At 42.7% G+C, this 27,947-nt stretch overlaps 2 protein-coding genes across 3 annotated transcripts in view; both read right to left on the bottom strand.

The window, feature by feature from the left end:
• The window catches only part of DENND2C (DENN domain containing 2C), a 69,530-nt gene extending 65,140 nt beyond the window's left edge, over positions 1–4,390 (bottom strand). The window contains exon 1 of the mRNA XM_054565095.1: positions 4,283–4,390. The gene's annotated coding sequence lies outside the window, so the exon portion shown is untranslated. The remainder of the gene's footprint in view (positions 1–4,282) is intronic.
• A 2,527-nt stretch (positions 4,391–6,917) lies between these two features.
• Positions 6,918–27,515, bottom strand: AMPD1 (adenosine monophosphate deaminase 1). Of its 2 annotated transcripts, XM_054565053.1 has the most exons (16): positions 27,369–27,515; positions 25,885–25,896; positions 22,392–22,572; positions 20,944–21,109; positions 18,056–18,221; positions 14,803–15,022; positions 13,930–14,059; positions 12,761–12,955; positions 12,354–12,485; positions 11,501–11,664; positions 10,040–10,166; positions 9,693–9,856; positions 8,878–8,998; positions 7,739–7,912; positions 7,457–7,567; positions 6,918–7,097 (listed from the first exon to the last, which is right to left on the bottom strand). In XM_054565053.1, the coding sequence occupies exons 1-16, from the start codon at positions 27,469–27,471 to the stop codon at positions 6,939–6,941; spliced, it is 2,325 nt and encodes a 774-aa protein (XP_054421028.1). In that variant the 5' UTR covers positions 27,472–27,515; the 3' UTR covers positions 6,918–6,938. The 2 variants fall into 2 exon arrangements, with proteins under 2 accessions (XP_054421028.1, XP_054421030.1); XM_054565055.1 differs by lacking the exon at positions 25,885–25,896.
• Between the last annotated feature and the right edge of the window lie 432 nt (positions 27,516–27,947).

The following is a 27,947-nucleotide window of genomic DNA, read 5'->3' as shown; positions in this document are numbered from 1 at the left end:
ACTGGAACACAACCCATGATCATTCACATCAGTATTGTCTATGGTTCTTTTTTGGTGAATTGGGCATGGGCCTGCTAAGGCTGAAATACCCAGCATCTGGCCCTTTACAGAAAGTCTGCCAGTTCCTGCCTTAGAAGGCCATACACTTATTCTAATGAGACTACAAATTAGGAAAATATTTTTGAAACTCCTTTTTTGAAAATGCCTTCAAAGCTGTAACGCATTCTTTTGAGTCTCACCAGAGGTGGCAAACCTTCCTTCTTTGAAGCTGAGAGTGAATTTTTGAAACAGTTAAGCTATTTGAAGCCAAAATTGAGTAAGATCGTTTGTTAAGATGAATCAACTAGCAAACATTTATTGATAATCTAAATTTAAGGAAGGGAAAGATTCCTTTTTTAAAAAAAGTGGTATCTCAGACTTCCAAGAGCTACCATCATGTGCTTTCATAGCTTTGATTCAAGGAAAATAGAAAATAATTCTATGTGGAGGAAAAATAATTCTTTCACAGAACTGGAAGATCGACTTTCTTGAGTGACTGTGGATTTGCTATGAAGTTTTTTTTGTTTGTTTTAACAAAGAGAAACTGCAATAATACTCTTTTGGAATAAATGATACTCAAGTGAAATTTAAAAAAAACAGGATTCATTTGTAAAAGTGGTTAAACCTTCCATTAAAACCCATTTTACTGATTTATAATCATAATTTATAAGATAAAATTAGCATACATAAATAAATAATCCCATCCACTCAGGCAAAGTAAATCATTTATCCCTGGCCCTCCTCTCTAATTCTATATGCGCTCCCTGAGCAATTTCATCTATTCTTCATGGCTTCAATTACCACTCACTGTCTAACTCAAACTCTGAATTGCCAATCCCAGCCTCCCTCCCGGGTTTGACATCGCCGTCTGAACTGAATGCTCCACAGACACTTCAAACTCCGCTTGCTCAAAACTGAAATGGTCATCTTCCTCTTGCCTTAAAAAAATAAAACAAATTCCCATATCCACAGGTTCCCAAGCTTTGAAACTAAGTCGGTTACTTTTCTGTAGACCTTCAAAGCCAATCAGTTTTTAAGCCCTGTAAATTCTGTACTTCCATTATCTGTCCTCTCCACTTCATCTCCACTATTTTCCTACTCCAGGCCCTAATCCTCTTTTATCTATTTCAATAGGCGAGCCTCTAATTTATCTCTTTCCATCCAATCCAGCCTCCACACTATACCACCATGTTATCTTCCCTAATTACTTCAAGTCCTTCACTGGCTCTCCATTGTTTTTAGAACCAAGTCCAAAGTCCTCAGCATGACACACACGCTCTTCACCGTAAGGCACCAGCAGACTTCTTTTTTCTTTTTGCCTGACTGATAGCTTTTTATTTACCTCATCTGTACACTGTTTTATGAAGTATCCTGTACTTCAAAACATTAAAACTACTTTAAATTTTGCAAGACTGGACAAATCTCTTCCGAATGAGAGGCACCGAAATCCCACACGTAACCTAACTGCAGCAGTTTCAGCGATCCTAATGTGATGAGCAGCCACGCTGCCATTTCTTTTTCCAGCTAATTTTCAGGCACCGTCCCCTTTGGCCCAACCACTAATCACTATACACTCCAATCTTAGGGACATTGAACAACAAACACATCCCTCCAACACACCATCTACTTTTACGTAAGATTCCTGATTTTCACCTATTGTCTTCTGTTCCCTTCCCCAACTTGGCAAACTCCTATTCATCCTTCAAAGCTGAATTCAAATATGGTATCTTCTCTCTAACCCTCCACCCTATCATATATAGCATTATTTTCCCCAATCAACATTCCTATTAAACTCTATCTGTATCTCTGTTTTAACTCTTATCACACTGTAATTGCAGGGACTTGTTTACATGTCTGGTTAAAGCTTCTTGAAGTTAGGGAAGCATTTTTATTTCTTCAATCTAACACTTAACTCATGGTCCAAGAACAGACATTTTAAACTTATTGAAAAATAATCATCTCTTATATTATTAAGATAATGCCGTAATTGTAGTGACTGAGTGACTGAGAACCTAGACACAAAAAGAATCCCATGTCATTCACCAGGAAAAAAAAAACACTCTTATATACAAAGTATAATTAAATTGTAGCTTGGACATGCCTTCAATCTACATCTTGCAATACCAGTTTCTTTTCTCTCCCTTTGTCTCCCTCTCTTTCCTTCTTTTTGAAGAGCTTCTTTACAGAACTCTTTTAAATATCCATTTGATTTCATTTGTAGCTCACAGAATTTGAAACTCAGTACAGAGGTTAAGAGGTTAAGATTAGGATTTTGGGGGACCGCAAATGTTTGGTTTGAATCCCAGCTCTGCTCCAAGCTGTTTGATATAGGCAAGTTACTCAACCTCTCTGTGTCTCTGAGCAAGAAGCTCAAAATAATAGTAATACCCCTCATGGTGCTGTGTGAGGATTCAATAAGCTAATGCATGTAAAGAATTTAGAACACTGCCTGGCTCAGGGCAGGTCTCAATTAATGCTGGTGGATGTTATCAGTTTTAAAAACAGCTTTCTCAGTACGTCTTTTAGCCCACTGGTTAGAGTGTAATCTCCAGAATAGAAGAATTATATCCTGCCCATACATCAATACTATACAGTGTAAAACTGTGCCTTGGAATATAACACATGCTCAATAAATAATGCAAACATAATGCTTAAGGCTTCCAGTATTAACAAGTTATAAATCACAGCAAAATTTATCTATGGAGTACATATTTAAAATTGTGGTTTTAAAGTAGTTTCAAAATATCCATCTTCCACTGAACCTTTGAAATTGTAAACTGTTTAAAGCAACCCAAAAATTATATTCACTAGGACCTTTGCCTTTTATTCCTCCATCTAATTTGATCTCAGTTTTCAGGGACCTAAAATTCTCATCTGTAAATATAATTTCCAGCTTTAGAAAACTGTCTATTGTCACAGCAGAAAAAAATTCTTCCTTTATAGCTGCATTAAAAAAATCCATTGCCATGTTCAACACAAAAAAATTAATAAAAGGCCAAGAGACACAATTACTACATTTCCTGGTTTCTGCCTGGGAAACTAATTCAGAACACGCCCAGAAATAACTCCAGTAAAAGTTTGCTGGTTACGAACTGCAAATGTCTATAATAAAGGCTGTACACAAAATGCAACATTAATTTTGTTTTGGAGAACTGAAATCTTAAAAATACAAACAAAAGCCTTGATTTGAAGAAACACTCCCAGTTTACTTCCCCAGGTAAATTAAACTACAACTATATACCTAAAACAAAGTAGATTATTTGACGGCTTCATGGTAAATGATTCAGTAACAGGGTACAGATAACATGTACTATTCTAGAAAAATTCATTAGTAATTAGTTAAACATGGACCACACTTCAAACAATGGTGGTTTTGTGAAAAATGGGCTTGAAGAATTTACCTTCACAGTAAACAGAGATTTAGGACTTCATCTAAAAACACTGTAGGTCAATCTCTAGTTTTAGGGTAAAGGTTTACAGAGTTCCTACTATGTGTTTGGCAACTAGCGTGCACGAGGCTGATGCACAATCAAATAACACTACCTAATATTTGTGTAATACTTTAATCTCCTTCCACCCTCGGAATACACCCAGGCATGAGCATCCCAGTTTTACAGCTAAGGAAACAGAGGCCCAGAAAAGTCACTTTGACCGCGGTATCACTGCTGGTCCGTGCGTCCTGCCGAGCCCTTGACTTATCATGTAATCTGCCCAATTACTCAAAAACTCTTAGAAGTTCCATTGTCAGATTTTTAAATCAAAGTCCTACTTGACTTTTTGTGTTGTGCCTGTCAGATCCTGTTAAGAATCAAAACACACAAAAAGCAAAAATGCTTTAAATTTCCTCATCTCAGCCTGTCAACGTTCAAACGGACTCATCCTGGCCAGAGCCCCGCGTTTCCTCCTGCACGCGGGGCGCTCCCCCTCCCTCCCCCTGGGGGCCCCCGGACCCCCGGGCGCCGCCGCGTCGACGGTCCCCGCGCCTCCGAGGAGAGCGGCGAGGCGACCCTCAGCCCGGCTCCGCCACAACAGCCGCGTGCGACAGGCGGGGCTCCCCAAGCCCAGAGTCCGCGGGCCGGACAACCGCGCGTTCCTCGAGGCCCGGGATGTGCCGAGACGGCGGGGCCGGGGCCGGGGCCGACAACTCCCCCAACACGCTCCTGCCCGGCCCGCACGGCAGCCCCGCAGCCCGCTCCCAAAGCCCCCGCCTCGGACCCCGCCCCCGCGTCAACCCCGCTCCTACCTGCCCCGGGCTGGCCGCGACGCCGCCTCCGCGGCTGGACTGCGAGGTTCTGGTCCTCTCCTCCGCTGAGGTGCTAGGTCTCGTCGGTCCCACTCGATCGGCTCCGTCCCGCCCCTGCAGGCCCGGGCGAAGGCCCCGCCCCGGCTCGGCCAAGCCCGTTTCTTATTGGGTGCTGTTTCCACCCCTCACACTCGGGCCCGCCCCCGGCACCGCCCGGACCGGTAGTGGGGAGAACCACCCCCGCTCTAGTCCGCGGACCGGCCAGAACCTGGCCCAGGACCTCTGCGCCGCGACGCTTAGGTCCCCGCAGCAGGCCACTGTCGCACAGTCGCCAAGCCTGGCGGGCCCTCTAGCAGAAGCTCCAGGGTCCTCGCCGTGCCTGCGGTCTGTCTGGCTCCTCCGCGACGGACCTGAACTACGTAACTTCACGCCTACAGGAGACTCCAAATGGCCCCTCACTCAAGGAAACCATGGAATTGTCCGCTGCCGTCGGACGCAGTCGGCCTGGTGTCACGGTTTCTCTGGTAGAGCTCAAAGAGGAAACATTTCCTGGGCGATTGCAGTGTAGTGCTAATTTGAAACGTAGGTGAAAATAGCGCTCCAAACACCTGAGGCTTGAAATCCCAGAGCAAGGGTGCCTTTGATACTCCCCGAGCCTGATGTGGGCCCCCACGCCCTGTTGTGACACACATGCAGAAGCACTACGCCTGCAACGCGCTCCTGCTCAGGTATGTGTAGGGCGCTGTGCCTACAACGAACAGCAGCCCAGTTTCACTAAAGCGGCGAGCCAGGGATGAGTTGAGCCTGTTCCCCGGGCACTTGCTAACCACCCCACCCGACTCGCCCCTCCCCGTCCCACCCACTCCGCCAGAGCCTCTTAGGTCTGGTGACCAAACTCTTCCCACATCTGTTCACATAGAGGTACCAAAATAGAAGACTGCCAGAAAGAGAGGTGTTTGGTTACACATCACAGATGACTGTCACAAGCTAATTTAGCCACAGCAGTAAAAGTTGCATATCCCAAAGCGTTGGGAAACCGTAAGTTGTGGACAATGAAACAGGGGTTACTTTCTATGATTTAAAAGAAAAAAAAGTTTTGACAAGACATTTATAAAACCATGACTAAATGAGAACCCAAATGCATTGTTTGTTACACATTTTGAACAGTGATCTCCATGGAGTATCCTCTGCCCTCCCCAATACCAAGTCCTTATGTATTTAGAAAACTTCCCAAACAGTTGTCTAAGATGAAACTTTGGGCTAGCATAATGTGGATTTGAAATTTATTTCAAAATTCAAATTTATTTCAAAGTTCAAACTTTGTACTCAGATTATTTGGCAAAATGAGGCAGATTAATTACACATATCAAATATAAAACCAAATCTGGTATGGGTTCTATGGATGTTATAAGTGAATTACCATGTATGTATTTTACTGCCCTCTACGGGTAAAATGGAGATACACCTAATGGTAGTGTCTTTTAAAGTCTGAGAATAGAATGCTTCATTTAGCAGTTTGTATTATTTTGAGGATAAGAAGACCAAGGTAAAATAAAGTCAGGCTCTGATTTTACAAAGGACTTACAGATACTCAGCTAACAGAACTTCAACTTCAGAAACCAGGGAGGGGACTCTTTTGCTAAAGCTAGTACAGACATGCTGCTGAAGCCACACCCTTGCTTACGGTTACCTGTACAGAATGTGGGAACAGACAGGAATTTGCTATTAATTTTTTTCCATTTGAAACGTCAGTACTTCCTGAGATGTTTCACAAAATGCTCTTTGTCACATTTGCATCTGCTAATCCTATAACTTCACAGTGTGAAGTAGTTAAGAGTAAGAAGGAAATCTTATTCTTTATACTTTTGCTGTCTAGAATAGTACCTGATACTTTAGATATTTGATCGGTGACTGTTTATTGAATACTTTGAATGAAGTATCAGCCCAACCACTAGATGGCAACATAATTGTATGTGCATAAGTATAGACAGCTAATTGGAATTCTACCTGAGCTTGAACAACAGGCAATTTCTAGAAAGTTACATCATATCTTATTTTGGTAAGTGAAGTCATTTAAAATGTATCACTAGAACTGACTATAACTTTATTGTCAAATAAATCCTGAAAGCTAAGAATATTTTTGTAAGATAAATTCTAAGTATAATAACTAATAAGTGCAGATTTTCTATATTTACACCTGCTTTATTTTTGTTTAAGAAAGTTACTCTTCAGTTATATTCTGTCCAAAGGATTTTTCAGTGATCCAAGTGCCTTAAGCAAGTTTCATTCTATAAACCAAAAGCCTACATTATCCTGATAACAAGTCATTGCTTGTATTTTCCCCCTGCCTTAATAACTGTTTTGCCTCAAAGTTAAGGAGATTCTGGAATCAGGCAAACCTAGGTCCCCACTGCTACTGCTCACTTAAGTGTATCTTTGTGTGGGTTATGATGTCACTAACTTCAGTTTACTCATCTTCTCCATATGGAGATAATAATACCTACCTCATAAAGTTGTGAAAAGAGTTAAATGAAGTGATGTCAGTGTAGCAATAATATAATCCTGGGCTTATAATAGGGATTCAATAACTGGTAACCATTGTTATTTACATGCTACAATGAAAATCTCACCCATATTATTACTCGGTTTATTTATTTTAGTCTCCTGATTTAAGGCCTTCAGCAATTAAATTAAGTTCATAACACCAGGTTTCATAACGATAGGCCATGCGGATTTGGGCTACGTTTGTCCTCCGGATATCATTTCCAATAGGGCCTTCCTCAAGGTAATTGCTGCCCAGAAACTTTGCTTTCTCCTGTAAGAGAAAAGTAAGCAGAATGATTGTTGTCTCTTTTTACTCTGATAGAGTCAGTAACCACATCCTCCACAATGATTCCTTCCTTATGTTAGTCATTGGAAAAAGGGGGGAAAAACACACCATTAAAAGCCTTGTCCAGAGCCTCAGTGTGCATGGTTTTCTGAGGCACAAGTGCATATTGCTTCCCTTGCCCAAAAGACATGGCCAGAGAAATAGAATTCTTTCTAGACCCTGTCCGTAGCAATTGCATGTGATTTGCAGGATAATTTTTTTCCACTGGTATCCCCAAGTTATTTTTCAATATTCAAGTGACCAGACCTAAACTTAGAAAGGCAACCAGTCAAAGACAGACCTACCTCGTGAGAAATTCCACACTGCAGCACACTGTTCCTTGCCACTTCACACATGTCGCAGGTACTCAGCTTGAAGACTTGTGCGGCAATGGCATATTCTTCCATTAGGGGCTCCTTCAGTTATGTATTTAAATGAGACAAAAAGAAAGGAAACGGAATGAATTAAAAGAATGGCATCTCGCGTGAAAAGAATAATGAAATAGCTTGATTTGATTTTTAAATTGTGGGTGGGAAACAACAGCCCAGCAAAATAGGCGTGTGTTGCTCACGATTCCATACACCTACCTTGGTGAAGTGGAATTGCATTGGGTCGTCTGTAGAGAGTGAAATCATTAGCCCTTTCTGGAGGAAATCTAAAAAAGGGTTTTTGGCATATTCTAGAAATAAGCTGTTGTTACTTAATGGCGACATAGCGATGGGAATCTGGGCTAAGAAATACAAGTACTGTAACACAGGACTCTGAAAAGAAAAGGTAAAAAATATATATATTGAAGGATGTTGAAAAAGAAATACAAACAAGGAATGTTAAAGTCCCACGGTCTATCTCAAGTTTTAGCTTTCAACACATTAACACCTGTTTTTAAAATTCCCCTGGCAAATAAGAGGAATAGTTTTTACATGCAAATACTATTTAGAATAAAATGATTTGGGATCATCAATTTTCAGAAGCATTAAGTTAGATGGTCTGTCTCTAGTAAAAGACTTCACCTAGAAACATTGATTTTTTTCTCTACAAGGAAGTTCTGACTCACGAGAAGCATTTTAAAATATGCTATAACAAGAAATCTGGCAAAAAAAAAAAAAAACAACTAGTTTCAGGTGAGCCGTGCTGCCTCTGAGTGATCCTTTGTCGGGCTTCTAAGTGGAAGTCAGGCATTGACTCATCTCTGCCAATCAGCTAGGAGATCCTGAGCCAGTTCCTGTACTTTTCTGGGCCCCTGTAAAATGAGCTGCACTAAATAATCTCAAAAACTGGTTTTGTCCTACTTTAATTTGCTGTCAGTGTCGAAAATGACTGGTGACTAGCTCCAATAAAAAGTTACTATTTTGAAAAATTTAATTTTTCAATTACGGTTTACACCCAATATTATTTTGTATTAATTTCAGGTGTACAGCATAGTGGTTGACATCCGCATACCTTACAAAGTGTTCTTTCCCAGTATTTTCAGTGCCCACCCGGCACCATACATAGTTATTACAATATTATCAACTACATTCCCTATGCTGTACTTTAATTTACACCCCGGTGACTATTCTATAACTATCAATTTGTACTTCTAAATCCCTTCACCTTTTTCAACCCAGTCCCCCCACCCCTCGTCCCTTCTGGCAACCATCAATCTGTTCTCCGTATCTATGAGTGTGTTTCAATTTTGTTTGTTTCTTTAAAAACTCTCCTATTAAGAAGAGAGCCTCCAACGCACCTTTTTTAAGTTCAGGCCATGAGAAATATTGTCTGCAGTCATGAACGCTGTCAGGAGGTGGGTGAGCGCTCCAGCTTCCCCACAGTGAGGTCGGAACAGAAACGTGTTCATGCCTCGTTCCCTAGGGAAAAGGAACTGCTCTAGGGACCGCAGGTGGCGGACCAGGGCCTGGCAACAGTTCTGGACATAGAGTGAGAGACAAGGAAATTCAGTAGAAAAATGAACTCCCTGGATAGGGGTTCCTATGGACATTCCAAGGATTCAGCAAAACCAGCATTTCTGGAACATAATCTCAATTCTTTCTAAACACTGAATTTTGAAAAAGAGGCAGCAGAGGATATGAGGGCACAGAGGAGAGTCAGGATTTGATTACCTGAACAGAAACATCTTCAGTTTCAACAGGAAATTCATCAACATCACCATTTCATCCTTTGTCCGACTTACACTTTAGGGGGTAAAGGCTTCCAGAAAGCCCCATAATAATATTCCTTTATTTATTCTTACTTAGATCTATCAAGAAGGGGGAAATGTATAGAGCTGTACGATCAATTGCACAGTGATTACTGTAAATTACTGTAAACCTCCAAAGAAAAAGAACTGTGAATGTTACTGAAGACTCCAAAATGTCCGTTCCTGTCCCTAAATAAATATAACTAAAGAAACTGAAGAAAAAGTCAAGGGGAAAAAATTTCTGATTCCTGCCAGCTGCAAGCACCCCAGCAGAGCAGCGCAGGCCCCTGGCCACCAGGGCGCCTGCGTGTGAGGAGAGAGGTGTGTCAGATGGATTCTCCTGGCTCCAGCTCTCGTCTACTTACTTTCTCAGGCTGTTGAGGACCGTGATGTTTGCATACATGTAGTAGGCGTAGTACGTGTAAGATGGGTTACTTCCCGTTGACCACTCCTGGGGCTTGGGGCTCTTGGAGGAAAACATGTGGCCACTGTGTTTGGATTCATCATCAACACTGTCAAAGCCAGTGATCTGTCAGGAAAAATGAGCCATGCAAGGGATTTAGTCCGACCACAGGGACCCAGCCCTCAGATAAGCCTTTGGCTCCAGAAGGCAAGGACCAAGTATCAGAGACAAGCTCCAAGGATTAATCAGGGCCAGGTAGGCGGGCTGGTTCGTGGGCAGCCAGATGAAGGCCAACAGGGTCATGCTTACGTGCTTGAGGAAGATACTGAGGTCTGGATGTGCCTGAGGGTTGATGGTGGCCTCAAATATTGGCATGAAAATATTCTCCAGCATCTTTCCAAAGTGTGGAAGGAAATTCTTAGCTCGAAACACATCACTAGAGGCAAGAAGGAAGAGACTTTAAGAGGACAGGAGGTTTTTTAGGACTGATTGCCTGAGGATGAGGGGACAAGAGGACCAAATACCACATTCAGGAAAAGACCTAGTGTGTCCATGCTAGACCCAGTCCGGGACACTCTTCTTGGCTACCCATGAAGAGGGATCAGCAGGGGCTGGGCATAGGAAGTATCTATTTCTGGCTGGACCACATGCCCCCATCTCTTCTACACATCCTTTGATGGCAAGAAAAACAAACCTTCACAGCTAAATCCAGGTAGAGAATGAGGAGTATAGGGACTGTAACATAAAAGTTTCTATTTATCTGCATGGCGTACAAGGTGGTGAGTGTGGAACAGTTACTGAGAACAGCCCTGATGTGCTATAGCCAGGGTCAGCCTAACAAATGTTTGTTGTCACACCCAGTATATGCTGGCCACTCTTCTAACTGGCCAGAAATAGTAGCTAATTTAATCCTCATAACCATAAGTTAAGTACTGTATTACCCCATTTTAAAGAAGATAAAACCAAGGCACAGAGAAGTCACCTAAGTTGCCCAGGGTCACACAGCTAGTAAGTGGTAGGGATTCAAGCACAGCCAGTCTGGGCCCAGAGTCCATGCTCCTAAACACCACACCTACTGCCTCTCTGCCTTAATGGTATTAGATGGGAAGTACTATTCCCATCGAAAAGTTACCTTTTTTGGCTAAAGAGACAAGATAAAATTCTTGCATTGTCACGGGGCACATAGATAAGGAAGGTAGGTGGCCAGAAAATATATAAACACTTAAGTCAGATAAACACTCAGCGACACCGAACATCTCTGAGGGCAAAGAGTAATTAGCAGGTGGTAACACCATTGATAAATGCCCATCGATCATGAAGAACTTGAGCACTTGCTGATGAGACAATCAGCAGACAGTGATAGTGGTTCCAATACTAGGAAACTATATCCCAGCGCACCTGAGAATGGGAAAGAATGAACTGGACACAGAGACAAGGAGCAGGAAGAAGAAAAAGTATATTAAAATGTATATAGTTCTCCTCTAGCTAAGTTTTAATCATTCTCCATAAGCTACTTTGTAACCTACATAAAATCCTGCAATTTTAAAAAACAATGAAACATCTGGTTAGAAAACTGAACTGAAATGATCTTCTTAACATCTGTCTATGGTCAGGGGTGCTGAACCCAGAGTGAACAAAACCAGGCCCTCAGGCCCCAGGCCCCAGCACTGAGGGCTGTTTGCAAAGCTTGCTTCTGTCTAGATATGGTGTGTATTCCTTGTTCATATAGAGGGAGTGAGGCTGTAGCATTTCTGATTAACGGGTACGTACTAGATCCTGGGGACCTGGATCATCCACGTCATGTTGGGGCAGTGGATGCGGTTGCGGACGAACCAGGTGGAGAGTTTGCTCCACTCATTGGGACTGCGGCCGTAGATCGACAGGCGGGGCTCCGCGTGCTGGTATTTGGCCTCCACTAGGTCTGCACCCACCTCCTGCAAAGTCAAGAGAGGAGTCCAAAGCCAGGAACTCCCACATGTAAATCAAGTGTCTGAGCCTGTGGGGTCTAGGACAGGAGATGGGCACTAAGAAGAACGGAGGAAATGCGAGAGGTGGAAAACCTCAAGGTTACGATCTAAGGGAACAGAGTTGAGGGGAACAAACCTACTTGAGGGTAAATGACTGATAGGATATTATGAAGTCTAGAGAGAGAAAAAATCAGACTAAAGGATGATGAGATATCCAAGACACCTGCAAAAGAAATTCAGCTTTTCATCTGCCCCCACCTCCCACACACAGGTCTCCCAACTCCACAGGTCCTTTCTGCTTCCTCATGCTCAGGCATCTTGAAGAGGAGGGTGGTTTCCAATCCCAACTCTTCCTGAATATACAACTCCCAAAGCCTGAGGCAGCCAGGTCCTTAATCCCAAATCCACACCACTAGCCTCTCTATCCTAGGAAGAGAGGTCTTTTAAAATCCTGACAGTGGACATTTCAGCAGAAATTCTTTTAAGTTACTTGTGTAGTGCTTGGTCCCAAGGATAGCAAACTTCGTTCCTCCCTCCCTCCCTCTTGTCCTTCGTTCTTCCCTCCTCTCTTCTCTCCTTCCTTTCTTTCCTCCTTCTCTTTTTCCCCCTCCTCAAGAACCAGGACAGGTACCATAGGTCTGGTGGTTTCTTCTCACCTTGATAATAGTGGCAAAATATTCCCCATCTATGTAATTGTCTGTCTTCAGGTAGAGGTCCCGCAGCTCACTTGCTCCTACAGGATTGTATTTGTCATTGAACTTATCAAAACGCTGGAAGGTCTGGCGTCCCTGAATCAGGAAACAGGAACACAGGTGTATCATTTCCAGAGCTGCCTGGACACAGAGAGCTAGGGAATGGCCCCGAGGAACAGGGGCCGGGAGCAAGAGAAGGGGCTGGGCTCCGAGAATGGAATCGGGGACCGTTGACTAATGAATCAGAACGGTCCACGGTGCCTTCAGTCAGCAGCGGAAGCCAACGGGGCTCTGAGAGGGTGAGTCTGTAGGAGAAAGGCGTGTGGGGTTCCAAGTGTTTGAGTGAAACTGATACCATCTTTTCAACCTACAGCATGAACATCCAGAGAATCAACAGTCAGGTCGTAGGGATGCATTTTTAATGTAGCGAAAAGTTCCTTTAGGGTAAGCTTTTTCTCCTTGGTGCTATAGACCACTCGGTCAGCATCCACTTGGTAAGATTTCTTAATAAAGCGCAGAAGGTGTTTCTGGTTCATGCAAGCAGCGGCATGGATGTGGGTGTCCACCTGTGTGCACATTCAGAGAAAGAAAAGCCAACAATCATCTGTAGTTCTATTGATCGCTTAGAGGCTACAGTGCCTGCAAGGCCCACTGTTGAGGGGAGAAGGAGGGGGCGACAGGGCTGTGACCCGTAGCGCCTTTTTGTGTCCTTGCCAGGATGTGAAAGGTCAGGCTGGATGCGATAATAATGCCTGCTTCTCTTGGATAACTGTGCATCCAGTTTACTTCTAGTTTACATGTGATCCACACAAAATTCGTGGGGACCACTCTCTACCCCTGAGACACATCTGGAAGTGAAAGAGCTGCCACAGTTTGCAGCCCCAAAGAGTGAAAGGATTGAAATTATGAAGCCTTGGCCCAGGGACAGCATGTATGTGTTAGATATGTTTATAATTATTATATTATAAAATGAAATTTTGAGAGATTATTGTCTAACGTTATACGGGTGGCTGAGGCAGGATTTCGTCATATCTCTGCTCGTATGTTTTCTATTCCCACTTTCTTGCAACCACTTACATGGTTAGAACGCATCTTGAAAGTGTTTCTAGTTGATGAGTTTTCCACAGTCATTAGCTCATTGGGTATCCACAATCCTTTTGTGAGTTAGACTGAGCAGATCTATTTCCCAAAGAGGAATATGAAACTCAAATATTTAATCACTTTCCCCAATGTCTTACAGTCAGGAAGTAGAAGGAAAAAGGACTAGAACAAAGATTTTCCAAAGCTGAGAATAGTGGATTTTGAGGTTTTATTTGCTTTTGTTACCTTCGTTCTTGAGGATTATAATTTTTTATGGCAAGAACGTGGTTAACTTTTCTATGTGGAAACTCTTAGAAAGGCTTATAGCCTTTTAGACATAATCTGCCTGCTTTCACCAAATTCCACGGAATCTGCAGAAGCCTTACATTAATCAGAAAAAGTATCTTTCTTGTTGTGCTCAAGAAATACTCGTGGGGCTAGGAAGCAGCTACATGCTTACCTTCCTGCAGTTATAAAAATCCCGGTGGGGGTTGTTCTTCAGCTCCTTTAACTCGTCCATCTCATTGAGCATCTCGTGGACCTGGAACTTGGAGGAGAGGAACTTCAAGCGCCGGTGGGTATAGGTCTTACTGTGAACAATTAAATCACATGATTCTAAAATATTCCAGACATTTAAGGAAAACAGTCACAATTTCAAAACCAGCAGGAGCCTTCACAACTACAGGAAACAATTATTAGAACAAACATTTTGGTTTACCCTGGTTCCAAGGGCTTAATTTTTTTCATCAACATTTGACATAATAATAAGGGAGGACTTGGGAAGGCATTTCAAAGTCGGGGAGACAGTGTGGCCCAAGGTGAAGGGCGCTGGCTTTTGAGTCGGCAGCTTTGGGCTCAAATCCTGGCTCAGTCTGCTGTGTGACTCTGGGCAAATTACTTAACTCATCAAAGTCTCAGCTTGTAAAACTGGAATTATGAAAATGCCTGCTAGAATAATTGTGCGGAGTAAAATAAATCCTGTACATGAAGGGCTTAACGTAACACTTAAACATCATAAGCACTTAATAAACACCTAGTTTTTTAACCCTCACCTGAGGATATGTTCATTGATTTTAGAGAGAGGAAAGGAGAGAGAGGATAGAGAGAGAAACATCGATGTGAAAGAGAAACATCGATCAGTTGCCTCCCATACGCACCCCGACCGGGGATTGAATCCTCAGCCTAGGTATGTGCCCTGGCTGGGAATTAAACCTGCATTCTTTTGGTGTACAGGATGATGCTCCCACTAACTGAGCCACCCAGCCAGGGCTAGAAACACTTATTTTTACTATCAGTAGTGGAAGTAGTAGGGTAGGTCTCCCTAGACACTTACACAGGCCCTTGGGCAATCAGAGCAAGTAAGAAATTCATATCATCTAAGAAGGAGTCCAGATGGGGGTAGGGCAGCGGCTTAGGCTCATCTTTGCTGGCGGCTGCTTCGTCAAGATAGACGTAAACAACACCATCCTTCATTTTGAGGTGATAGCCCAGGTTTTCTGGGAGGTTGTCTGTTCGGAAGGGGTCTTCTCCCTTCTTCACAGGAGGAGTGAAGACTTTTTCAAGAAAACACAGAGTAATATATCAGCACCCAGGATGAATGACCACACAAAAATAAGCAAAACATGAAATATTATAAAACCTCACTTGTTTGCAATCCTGCACATCACAGGACATCATTATCCAGAGCTGAGCTAAAGTTTTGTTTTTACATTATTGTTCAAAGGTGACTAAGTTAGTATAAAATAACTATAATATTTTATCTAGTATAATAATAATTTTCAAGTTCTTTAGAAGTACTGTTTACATAATTGATATGTTACTTACAAATAATTTTAATTTACTAAAGTTGGTGATCACAGTCTTCCTATTTAGACCATTTGATTAGCTTATGAGATAAATACACAGAAGTAAAAGTAAAACTACAGCTAAAAAGTAGAGTTTGGATCTTTTTCTTATTTAGACCAACCTTCTCTATCAGTCTTAATTTAGACTGGTTATTTTTTAATAGACTGAATTGTCAGAGAAGTTTTAGATTCACAGAAAAATTAAGCGCCCAGTACCGAGTTCCCCGTGCCCCTCCCCCCTCCTTCCATCCTGCTAACAGGCCCTCACGGTCGACATCCTCCGCCAGGGTGGTACTTTTTGTTACAACCAGTGAGACTACATAGATATCTCATTATCTATGGGTCTATTAAATTATAGACCCAAAGTCTATAATTTACATTTGGGTTCACACTTGGTGTTGTACATTCTATGGGTTTTGACAAATGTATCATGACATGTAACCACCCTTATAATATCACAGAATAATCTCACTGCCCCCAAAATCCTTTGTGCTCCATCTAGAGTGGTTTTGATATAAATGGAACTATGAAATAAATTTTTATTTTAAGAATGAACAATAAAATGGCAAAAAGTACAAATCTATTGACAATTGAGTCTAAAAAAACAAACTAAGCAAACAAGAAGAACAGAGACAGAATCGTGGATGCAGAGAACGTTTCGATAGTTGCCAGATGGGAAGGGGTGTGGGGGATGGGTGAAGAGGTGAGGGGATACAAATAGGCAGTCACAGGATAGCCATGGGGATGTAAAGTACAGTACAGGAAGCGGTGTGGCCAAAGAACTTATACGCATAACGCACGGACATGAACAATAGTGGGGGGATGGCCTGAGGGAGTGGGGAGTGCTGGGTGGAGGGGGGCAAAAAGGGAAAAATCAGGACAACTGTAAGAGCTTAATCAATAAAATATAATTTTTTAAAAAATTAAAAAGCAGGACGAATTAAATATAATTCTCACTGTAATGAAATCTTCCACCTTTTTTTAAAGAGATTTTATTTATTTATTTTTAGAGAGAGGTGGAGGGAGGGAGAAGGAGCAGGAGAGAAACATCAGTCAGTTGCCTTTGACACGCCCGCAACCTGGGACCAGGCCTGCAACCCAGGCATGTGCCTGACCATGAACCGAACCAGCGACTTTTCATTTGCAGGAGAACGCCCAACCAGCTGAGCCATGCCAGTCAGGGCTATATTTCCCATCTTTTAAAGTAAAGGAATTGAGAAGGCATCACGTGGATAAATGATCCCTCCTTTCCACTGCTACAGTTTTAACCTAAGAAAGCCAAGAACAAAGTCCACAGTGTCACAGCCTTGAAAGCACTCCTCCTTGTACTTTTAACAAGTATGTGCTCAACGCATCAGCAAGTCTGTTTACAAGTGACCACTAAGATAGCCAGAGTGAGAAAAAAACAGAGAAAAAAAATGTGCATTTTTCTATTCAAAACTGGGTGGTAAAGAACACAAAAGTGAAACAGTATGTTGCAACATCGAAAATCAATTTTCGTTAACTTAAACATACTGGAGAGACAAAGTATAATTTAGGAGAAAGAAAGTAGAGTCAAGCATCCTAAATGTCAATATTTTAGAAGATAGATAAACCAATTTTATGAGTCACTGAACTGGACACATGTGTAATATAACTTTAATCATAAAAGGAATTACAGAGAGGAAGTTGTAGGACTGGAAATCTTGAACAATATACAAATTTGAAAGTTCAAAAACCTTAAATATTTGTCTCCTCTAAAGTTTCAATCCCAGAAGTATAATCCTAAAGGTATAAAGATGTTTATTGTAGCCGTGTTGGAAATAAGTTTTAAAAGTCAGAAATCTAAATGCCTAAAAATAAGAATTGGTTGAATAAATTATGACGCAGTTATACAATAGAAACCTGTGAAATTATTAAAACTTGATTGTATGTACTTGAAAATTAGTAAATATGTACTTGACTTTATACAAGGCAGAAAGTAAAATGTGGGAAACGTAAGTAAAGTGCTGTAGAAAGTAAAACGTGTCGTTTACTTTTATCCAGAGGCCGGAGGAAGGCAGGAAATGAGAGTATTTGGGCTGCAGCTGGAAGCATGAGGTTGGATGTGAGTATTTGGAGACCTAGCGAAAAAGTGAAGGGAAGGACAGCGCAGGCGCAGGGAACAGCATGGCCGCAGTTCAGCCGCCGGATAGCGCTGAACCACAGGAAATGCAGGAAATGTTTCAACCAGAACAGAGTTCAAAGGTGGAATGGAGGAGGTGAGTGTATAAATAAGTTGAATGGTAAAGTCCAAAAATAAGTGGACAAATAAAACGGAGTTAGGAGGCCGGACGGCAGTATCCTTGAGGGCTAGGCTGAAAACTGAGCTCATCTGTATAGGTAATGGGGAGTAGGCCAAAGGTTTTGTTAGCACAAGGATGAGCTCAGATCTGTGTTTTCATAACTCGCTCCAGAGGGAGGCTGGTCGAAAGGGAGTGAGACTAGAATTTAGCAGGGTAGTTAGAGCACTACTGCAATCATTTGGGCAAGGAGAAAATAAATTCTTAAGTTAGATTTTGGGGAATGGCGAAGTGAGAAGAGGTTCTGAGCACTATCAGGCAGGCTGGACGAAGTGATTGTACACGTGGCCGGGAGAAAGAATGGGGCCAAAGGTGACTATGATATTTTTAAACTGGATTGTTTATCATCTAGGGGCATGTTTTATAGTTAGCAGTTAAACCTAAAGATATATTCCAGACATTATAGAAGAAATTTACTTACCTGGGTAGAAGTTCTCGTTGGCTACCCAAGCCTCTCCCTCGATGTTGCGCAAATACTTGGAAGGGGTTTTGGGGAACCTCTGAAAAGACTTCTTCATGTATTTCTCCCGTACACACAGTGCCCGGTACAGACCCTTACAAACTATTTCAAAATCTTCAACTGTAACCTGCCAAGAACATTTCAGGCTATCAGGACCACTCTTGTGAACATCGAGATGTGGGTAAAGCTTGTCATTGGCACCTGCCAGCTGCCCTGGGTGTTGCAGCCCACGCGGAACCCCACCTGCCCGCATGGCGGCTTTCCCACTGACTTGGGCCCTGAGCCTCTCTCCGGGAGCGGGTCCTGAAGTTTTTCTCATTTTTCCATTTCTACCAAAACTTACCTGTCGGATGAGTCTTGCCTTACTGTCTTATGTGTGTTTTTGGTTTTTGCTAGATAGCAGTGATTATCTGGCAAACATGATTAAAAGAAGCCATTAACGTGAAAAATCCTCCCTCCTTCCCTGCTTCCTTTCCTCCTTCCCAGGAAACTTATGAACATCTTAAATATGGGCGTATGAAAACAATGTCTCAACAGAAAGACAACGTGACTCTCATTTGAGAATTTGAACCACTTGCTGGTCAGTGAGGGAGTATTCTGGGATGAGTAGGGTGGCTCACATCCCTCAAACCCTAACACGCACGCACTGCCTTCTGTAGCATTATATGGATCAGAACATCATCCTGTGAGAAATCATTCTTTTGGGTGGTTTTACAGAGAACTTTATCTGTGGCTAAAAGAGAGAGATTCTAGAATAAAACTGTCTGGGACTGCTGGAAATTTCCCGGAGCTGTCTGTGTCCCCCACCCCTGACTCCTGGCTGGGCCTGGTGCGCCCAAGCAGTTATAACTTGAAATCATTGCATTCTCATCATCAGAGCCCAAACACCTTCTGGGACCAATGGAAGCTTGTCCCCAATGATCTGAGATCCAGACATTGATTCTAATTAGTTGAACTCTTGTTAAAGACCTGCTGACCTTGGCCAAGAGAGTCCAGCACTGGTGCTACGTCTGAGTGTCTGCTTTCACTGGCGTGCTTGTTTTACCATCCAGTGGACGACCAGTCTATCAGCTCAAGGACAAGAGCTAGATCTTATTTCCCTCTGTGTTCTCAGCACCTAGCACACGACGCCTAGCACAGTATGGGTGCTCAGTCAGAACTGATAGAACTGAATCAGTTGTTATCAGGGGTCAGGGGCCGTGAGAACTTAGCCCCGATTCCCCTGTATCTCTCTGTCCCATTCACAGGGTGAAGACTGATTTGGGTACAGAGCACACCCAGGTGGAGTGTCACGCAGCAGCTCAGCCACAGTCACACAGCAGGTAGAGCAACACACGGGGTTCTCCAAAGACTCCAGGCCAGAAGTTTTCCTGCAGTCCAGTTGGGCAGGTGTCCAATGCCTGCTGTGGAGGCGGACAGGTGGAATATGTGCGCTTGTATCTCAAGGTGGGAAATTGGGCAGATCAACACACGGGGTTCTCCAAAGACTCCAGGCCAGGAAATTTCCAGCAGTCCCAGACAGTTTTATTCTAGAATCTCTCTACTTTTATCCACAGATAAAGTTCTCTGTAAAACCACCCAAAAGAATGATTTCTCACAGGATGATGTTCTGATCCATTTAAAGCTACAGAAGGCAGTGCGTGCGTGTTAGGATTTGAGGGACGTGTGACACCCTACCCGTCCCAGAATACTCCCTCACTGACCAGCAAGTGGTTCGAATTCCCAGGTGCTCTCCCGCTTTCGGAGGAGGAGCAGCTTCTCTCTGACTTCCGAGAACCTTGTCCTTCCTCCCATCTTCTTCCTTTTTATTCCTAGTTTCTTTTCTACCAAGCACATAAGTATCTAGTTTGTCTCCTCACTTTTATGGGGTTTTTTTGAACTCTACAGTTCTCCAAACTTCATTTTCCATGTCACTACTAAACATTTTATTTCAGTCATTTAGCATCTAAATCCCTGCCATTTGCAGAGCATCCATGTTTTCATAGAGAAAATGACTAAACAACAATAGTGTTCTGCACTGCTCTTGTAGCTTTTGAATATCCCAGGACTAACCCTAAGTGGGTCAGTTACATTTGAAAGGGGTCAGGACTCATCATGGAAACTATATTTGGAGCATAGACTGATGACTCCACAGCAGTTTCATCAATATGATGCTGATTCTGCAAGTCCATGTGGCAGAGATTTATTAACTGACCAACTGTTCTGGGTAGAACAGGCAGGTCAAGTTGTTTTTGCCGCGAGTTTACTGTCCCTGTGGCATCCTAGAGTCTGTGCCAAGCAGTGTGCTATTACGTAAGCATCTGCAGTAAAGCTGGAGAGGATAGTTGATTACAATGCAATAATCCCATCAGAATTTTCTCACCTCTCTCTCATCTTCCTTGTTTTTCCTGGTCTCTCTACTCTTCTTTCCTCTTCCTCCTTCTTTCTCCCAATCTGTTTTCTTGGGTTGGTGTATGTTGCCTGTGGCCCTTCTATCTATTCTAGGTCTGCCCTGGGTCCATGTTTGCCCCAGGAGCCTCCTGCAGGCTCCCTTTCCTGCTTTGTGAGTTCACCAGCTGCTCTCTTTGGTTCTTTTGCCCAAATATGTCCCCTGTATCCTGCAACACATACACTGCATTCTACTGCATATCCCCATGTGCAGGAAATGAGATAAAGGAAGAGAAATTACATGGGATGATGAAAGCAAGACAGAACTATAAGTCATGGTTACTGGTGTTGAAATGCAATAATGGATAACAAAAGGCAGGTGAGCTAACACCTTCTTCAAAAGGAAGGGTAGATACAAAGCTTAAACAATCAAGCTGACTGGCATCCCAGCAGCTACACCCTAGGAGGAAGGAGCCACTCACCCCAGAGGCATAATCACCGGTGATCTGCACTCTCTGAAAATCCGGCACAGTCTCATAGGTTGGAGAGGAAGAGATGTATTCATCAATGTGGGACATTTTGGTAGAGGATGTTTCACTTTCTGGGACAGACAGATTAATGGTCTTCCGTCCAAAGAAACGCTTTTTTCTAGGTTTGAAATAAAAAGATAAATAAATAAAAGGCTTTATCATTGTCGTCCTTGGAAGTTTCATTGTGCTAAGTTGATGTTTCACTATACATTTTCATTTTGAGGACAAAAAATGAAAATTAAAATGTGAGTTGGGTGAGAGAAATAGGAGCTGGCCATATGGGAGGAGATATCCATGACAATGTCCCCTTCTTTCTGGAATGGTAGGCCTCAGGGAACACACTAGAAGGATTTTAGCATTAGCATGATGTTTTTTACTGATGTTCACTCCCAGTAGAATAGGCAGTCTGAGGACTGCAATAAGCACAGGTTATGACAGTTACTACCTGTGTCATTTTGCACAATATTTCTTAAATTCTGTGAGCTTCTTTGTTTCCCCCTCCAAAAAAAAAAAAAACAAAAAAAAAAAAACGATGTAATAATGCCTAGCTTATTGGATTTCTGTAAGATTCCATGTATATAAAATGCCTAGCACAATAACTGCAACTTATAAGTTGCTTAATCAATATTACTTCTTCAAATCGACAAGTACTTATTGAGTTTTCACTTTGACCCAAGCCCCAGGCGCTATGGGAGATGTCAAGGAAGGTGGGTTGTTTTTCTTTCCCTAAAGACATAAAACCAAGAGAAAGACAGCAGAATGATCTTTCCCCATGAAGCTGGGGGCGGAGGGGGAGCGCTACGAGGAGGGGGTTCCAGGTAAGTGGTCAATATAGTTCTGAGGACTAACTCATGGCAGATAACTAGTAGTAGAGTCATTCAAACAGGGAAAACAAAGAGATTTGTGGAGAGGGATCAGGAAGGTTGCTGGGGACAGTAATTCTGCCTCATAGACATAGCCTGGGCCTGGCACAGGGGCAGAAACGGAGGGCTGTGTCCGTGGGGGACACAGGAGGAGGCCCCGCTGGCTAGAGGGCAGGATTCCTCTCAGGCAGCAGGACACCAAGGCTGGCTAAGGACGGAGTCTGCAGGCGAGGCTCCTGAGTTCCAGCTCCTTACCCACCAGGCATAAGTTGAGTGTATGCACAGCAACCATCGGCCCACTTGGATTTGGAGCAAGGGAGTTGTGAGCGAGGGTACGAGGGCCACTGTTTTCTTCCTTTTTAGTCACTGTTACCATACCCTAATGTAGATAAAGGGGGTGGCGGAAGGAATTTTTAATTCTTTGGCAGAGTTCTTCCTCTGAGTAGAACTGTCATTCGGACACCTCGACCCATCTGCTCTGTCACTTCCCCGTCCTTTTGTCCCAGGGTACTATGTATCCCCCCTTGCGTCGCTCACCTCTTGCCCGCTGTGGCGGCAGACAGGGACTCCAGGTGGAATATGTGCGCTTGCATCTCAAGGTGGGAAATTGGGCAGATCTCATCCACGTCAAAGGGGGAGATCTCTTGACGGCCTCCCTCATCTTTGACTTCGGAGGCAAACACTTTTTCAGCAAAGCTACGCATTGCATCATCAATTTCTAAAAGAGATGTTCACATGTTAGAACTGAAGCCCCCTTCCTGGACGTCACCCGAGGGCTTCTGCTATGTGTGAGGCACAGCGCTAAGGACAGCCCTGGGCGCACGGCTCCCTGCTCTCTGACCAGCGTCCGGGAGGCTGATGGGAGTCCACGCGACTCTCTCTTTAGTGGCTTTGTGTGGGTAGCTTGGAAACCCAGTCTCCGAAAACCAGGTCAGATTCTTAGAACACATTTCAGGAGGGTCCTAGAGATGGGTTTGGGTTCTTGCAGGACTAGCACTTAGTGTGAGATCAAACAGGGCGAAGTTTGATATCAGAGTAACCACGCAGCATGGTCCTTCCATTTGGTTGGGTTTTGTTTTTTCAATTCAGTGGTTGGAAGATATATATAGGGCTGTTGGTCTTTGGAGTTTTTCTTCCTAGGGAAAACCAGTGCTCTAAGCACTTACGAAAGAAACATGTTCTTTAGGGCCTTTCTTCCTCATAAGAGAGATAGCGTGTTTCTCTCACCCATCCCAACCTTATTTTTTTCCAAATCTTGACAACTTGGGGATATACTGGTGGGGGTTGGGGGGACTGGACCACTGAAATTTACGACCTGGTGTTGGGAGTCCCATTTCTGTGGGCATGTGGCTTTCATAAAGGATGAGCTGTGGAGAGTCACTTTTACTTCACATGCTTTTATCTTTCCATTCTTATAACGGGTGGAAGGGTAACCTTTAGCTCGTCCAGGAAAAGCCCCAAGGCTCTCAGGCAGCAAGAAAGGGAGGTCATGGCCAGCAAACATTCCCCTGTATCTTCCAGATACCCAGCTGCTTCCATCTGAAGAGTCATTCCCTCTAATATTTCTAAAAGCCTCTTATCTTTTCCAGCAAAATGCAGGTAGCAAATAATAAAAATGGCAAACAGCTGATCGGAGTGACAGTCTAAGGCAGAACCATCTTCCTCATGATGACAAAGTGAAGTGCATGCAAAGAGAAGGGTCCCCCCGCTCCGGCCCCATCCACGTCTGAACAGGTCTCCAAAATGCCACGCTGTCAATTCTAACTTAAGTGCAATGGGTCCAACTCCTTCACTTTCCTCTGTTTCCATCTCCGCATCTGTACAGTGAGAGGGCCAGCACCCACCAGGCCTCACCGACAAGGCTGTCGCGACATGAAGAAAGATGATGGATGTGGAAATGCTTTGAGGAAAATAACAAAGCACCAGAGGAAGCTGAGTGATGTAACTTGGTAGCCTTGGTCAGACAGATAATTGGTGTTTTGGGTTAGCTTTGGGCTCTTAAGGAAATGATAAATGATATGACTTAGTACAGGCTGAAGCACACATCGGAGATGACAGTAATTGATTCATGACTTCACCAACACTGACAGTCAGCCAGCCAGCTTTCAAACCCTGACTTGTCTCAGGTGAGAAAGAGAGAAGCCCACTATGTTGGCTGAACTTCATGCATCTGTTCATTCCATTAAACTCAAGCACTTCCCACGTGCTAGGAGTAGTTCTGTGGCAAGCACCGTGATCCGTGAAGGGACAAAGAAAACACTAAGCAGGGACTTTTGATAGCCTGCGAATCCCTCCCCACCCCACTGCCAACTGATCTCTGGAATTTGTATCACTTCTCCCGGAGCGTCACAAGCAAGCACATGCACCTCCAGGATGAACAGCAAGCAGAAGTTAGAAGAGGCTCCATGCATCATGAAGGGCAAATGGTAGTAAGCCAGCTGGTTATGATGATGATGATGAAGATGAGGATGAGGATGCAACTCTGGGTCTGTGGCAACGCTGCTGGTGGCCTCACGAAGGACTGTACAAAATGGATGCCCAGGAACCAAATCCTACTTGCTTGAGATCTGGCTCTTCCAGATCAAGTGTGTTTTTTTAAAATCTGGGGCTGCACCCATCCATTTGTTTCTCATATTTAAATAAACATTATTGTTTTTACTAAGGTTGTGTCTCCCCAAGCCAGTATAGACAGTTGAAAAGCAGAAACTCTACTTTCAAGGAGTCATTTACATGACGGCCCGAAATTATATGGTTGATAGTGCCTTCCCCTGAATCAACCAGTTGTTTTGACTTCAAGTAACCGCAGCTGAAATTTGACACGTAATTCAAGAACTCTGTCTTTCAAAAATACTTCAGGGAGCGGTGATGATTATGGAAAGGAGAGAGTGAAACTGGTATTTCAAAAGATGAGTAGATAAGATCTGGTAACAGCCTGAATTCACGGACTCAAGGGCAGCTGACGCCCATGGGTTTGTTCAGGTGATCGCTGAGCTCTTTTCTGAGCAGGCCACGTTTGAGAGAATGGAGCATCCAAGTGGAACTGTCTTGAGGTTAGGACACCTACGCTTAGATGGAGAATAGACAAGAGAACAGAAACAAGAAGTGGAGGGGGAGGTAGAAAGAACCCCAGACTAGAAGTGAGAAAAAGTGTCCATGGCAGCTGGGAGGCCTTGGGCAAACCGGATGATGACTAGGAGCCTCTGTGTTCATCATCATAAAAGGCGAGTGTTAATAATAATAATGGCAACTTCAGAGAATGGTTATAAAGATTAAACAAGAACAGAATAATACTGAGCGTAGACTGTAACTGAAAAAAAAAGATTAAATAAGAAACAATTTACAAACTACACAGTCCCAGCCAGAAGTTGGTGATTATTATTATTAACATAGGAAGTGCAAGACTTGATCGAGAAGAGGAATACCATGCTTGCTCTTCACCCAACAGATCCAGAAAAGCATGTTTATTTCCCAGCAGTGCTTTATTAATGGGCAGGAAAGACAGGTTGTAGGCCTTTCCCCGCCTACATCTCATCTCATGGGTGAACTCACAGGCAGACCTGCAAACAGTCAGCAGCTGAAGAACAAGTCTAATTTGAGCTGGAGGGGAGCATACATTTAAAGTTACAGTTTTATCTAAAATCGATTTTTATTTTATCTGGTCACAAAAAGTTACCACATTAGTTTTTGCATTGGAGTTGAGGGTTTACTAAAGCAAGACTCAGTAGATTCCCCCTGGATAATCTGTGTCTGAAGAAAAACATGATTTTATTTCAAATTATCAAATGCATGTCCCATGAGATTCTCTTTTAAAAATATGGATTTTTTTTGGGGGGGGGAGTCTGAAAAATCCATGAGTTCATTTGCTTGGCTATGGGATATCTATGGTCATTTTTAAGTTTATGGGTTGGCTTTCCATAGTATCATTTAATAAACACTGCTGAAAAACACCCATGTTTCTGAATTAAGGAACCATATCTTTTAAAAATTGATACTTTGGCAAGTGGCAGGAAAAAGAGTCCAAAATACTCACGTTTTTCTTCAGCTGTATCAAGTAAAATAAAACAAGATAAAATATATGAACAAACTTTCAGAAATCATAGTGGCTATTAATTAGCACATTGGAATACAAATATGTAGATTGGTACAAAAGGGGTGTGGTGGAATGTGTTGTTACAGCTCCTTCCGTTGACCTACAATCGGCTGCCTTTAGAAAACCCTGGGAAAATAGTTCTTATACATCTTTCCATTTTCTTTCCCTTTCTAATATGTCTCCTTAAATTTCTGTTTATAATCATAAAGTGGTGCTCTGTAAAAAATGTGATAAAAAAATAAAAAACCCTGGACAAGAGAAGTGGGCACTCTTATGTGATGCTGATAGCAGGTAAACTAGAACAGCTCATTTGGTAAATAATTGGGCAACACCTACCAACCATTTCTGAGAGTCTATCCTTTTAAAGTAATCCTTAAACATGTAAAAAGCTTTAGGTGCAAAATCATTCTCAGAACATATATATGTTTACAAAAAATTATAAAGGACCTATGGGATAAGGTAAGAAACTTGGAATATTGCCATTTCAAATGATGTTTAGAAAGAGTTTGGGGGGCCATGGTAAATGATTAAATTAAAATGTTAGGCAAAAGAAAAATATGCAGGATATAAAGTGACGTATAATATACTCACAACTGTGTTTTTAAAAAATCTTTATATTTGCAAAGACCAGAGATTGAAAAGAAAAACATTAATGCCCTTAGCCGCATAGCTCAGTTGGTTAGAGCATTGTCCTGATACGCCAAGGCTGTAGGTTCAATCTCTGGTCAGGGCACAAACAAGAATCAACAAATGAATGCATAAGTAAGTGGAACAACAGATTCTCTCTCCCCCCACCCCGCTCTCTCTCTCTAAAATCAATAAATGAATACCTTAAAAACACTAACTTGCTAAAAGTGCTATCTTTGGATGATGGAACTATGGGTTTTTTTTCCTTATTACTACTCTCCTAAATTTCCCAGTTTCTCTAACTGAGCGGTTATTACTTTTATCTTTCAGTGCAATTTCTTTTTATTTCATGTGAAACATGTTATTACCTTTATCATGAAAAAGACTGACTCTGTGTAGAGACCTGGATTGGGAAGCATCAGGATACACTGCTTGGGTTAACATTTTCATCCTTCTGATTTTCGGCGGACACTGTAGCTAGAGACGTTGCACAGACCGTTTCCGGAAGTGTGGCCACACAGGTGTTGTGTGGTGGCAGGACAGGTACTAAATACCTTACACAGTTTTCTACTGAGATCATCAAGGTTGCTACCACCTGACAGTTTTAGAAAATTACCTCCCTCCCAAAACAAAACAGAAAACCCCAAAACTTGAAAACCTTGTTTTGCCTCTCCCTGAAATGTATTACTAAGGCTATTATAAATCCTAAATAAAGAACCACCAGAGCTGATGTGATAGTTAAAGGAATGGTTGCCTGTTAAAAGAATTGTGCTATCCAAATACGTTTGCACACCTACCTGTAAGTTTCAACAGAGACATTGTTGCTGGGATCCTTGATTCTAGGGTAGCACAGTAGGAAGGAAGAGAGAGGAGAATGTGGGGAGGACTGGCTGGCAACATGAAAGAGCCTGACTTTTATTTTACTTTTTTTCGCTTCGCCCCTGTAATCTGACCTTCTCTGCTAAAAGGAGACAGATGAGCTTCAGACCTATTTATAGCTTTAGGCAATTGCCAGTGAAAAACATGTGAAGCTTTAAATCTTCACTCTGGGACGTCAGAAAAGATACTGTGGTAGCATAGGAATTGCATTTCACTCCTCTCTCGGAATCTTCCTACAGATTGAATTTTCTTCGAGTGGAGGTTTCTCGTATGAGTTGACCACTGAAGATTATTTTTCACCCTAGTGAAATACAGCAAAGTCTTCTGGGCTTCTGGAAAGTCGAGGTCCTCGGGCTTTCAGTGATGACAACAGCTTTCTGTGGTTGGTGGGTATGCTGGTATGTTCATCAAGCTCTTAACACACACACACATGCACACACACGTTTTCATTAGAAATATCCCTGACTTAGCAGAAACTTACCCTGCAGAATTTATTT

This window comes from Pteronotus mesoamericanus, unplaced genomic scaffold, assembly GCF_021234165.1.
Source record: "Pteronotus mesoamericanus isolate MK-2021 breed Mesoamerican mustached bat unplaced genomic scaffold, CSHL_Meso_final scaffold_99, whole genome shotgun sequence".
NCBI classification, from domain to species: Eukaryota; Metazoa; Chordata; class Mammalia; order Chiroptera; family Mormoopidae; genus Pteronotus; species Pteronotus mesoamericanus.
The sequence above is the reverse complement of the archived record's forward strand: the minus strand, read 5'-3'. Positions and strand labels throughout refer to the sequence as shown.

Excerpts from the sequence above, each read along its gene's own strand:
- AMPD1 (XM_054565053.1), bottom strand. The coding sequence starts at position 27,471 with ATGTTGCCAGCCAGTCCTCCCCACATTCTCCTCTCTCTTCCTTCCTAC. Across the intron at positions 21,110-22,391 it reads GCCGCCACAGCGGGCAAGAG|AAAAAAGCGTTTCTTTGGAC; the intron begins GTGAGCGACGCA and ends TTTCAAACCTAG. Across the intron at positions 7,913-8,877 it reads ATGGCCTGAACTTAAAAAAG|AGTCCTGTGTTACAGTACTT; the intron begins GTGCGTTGGAGG and ends TTTTCTTTTCAG.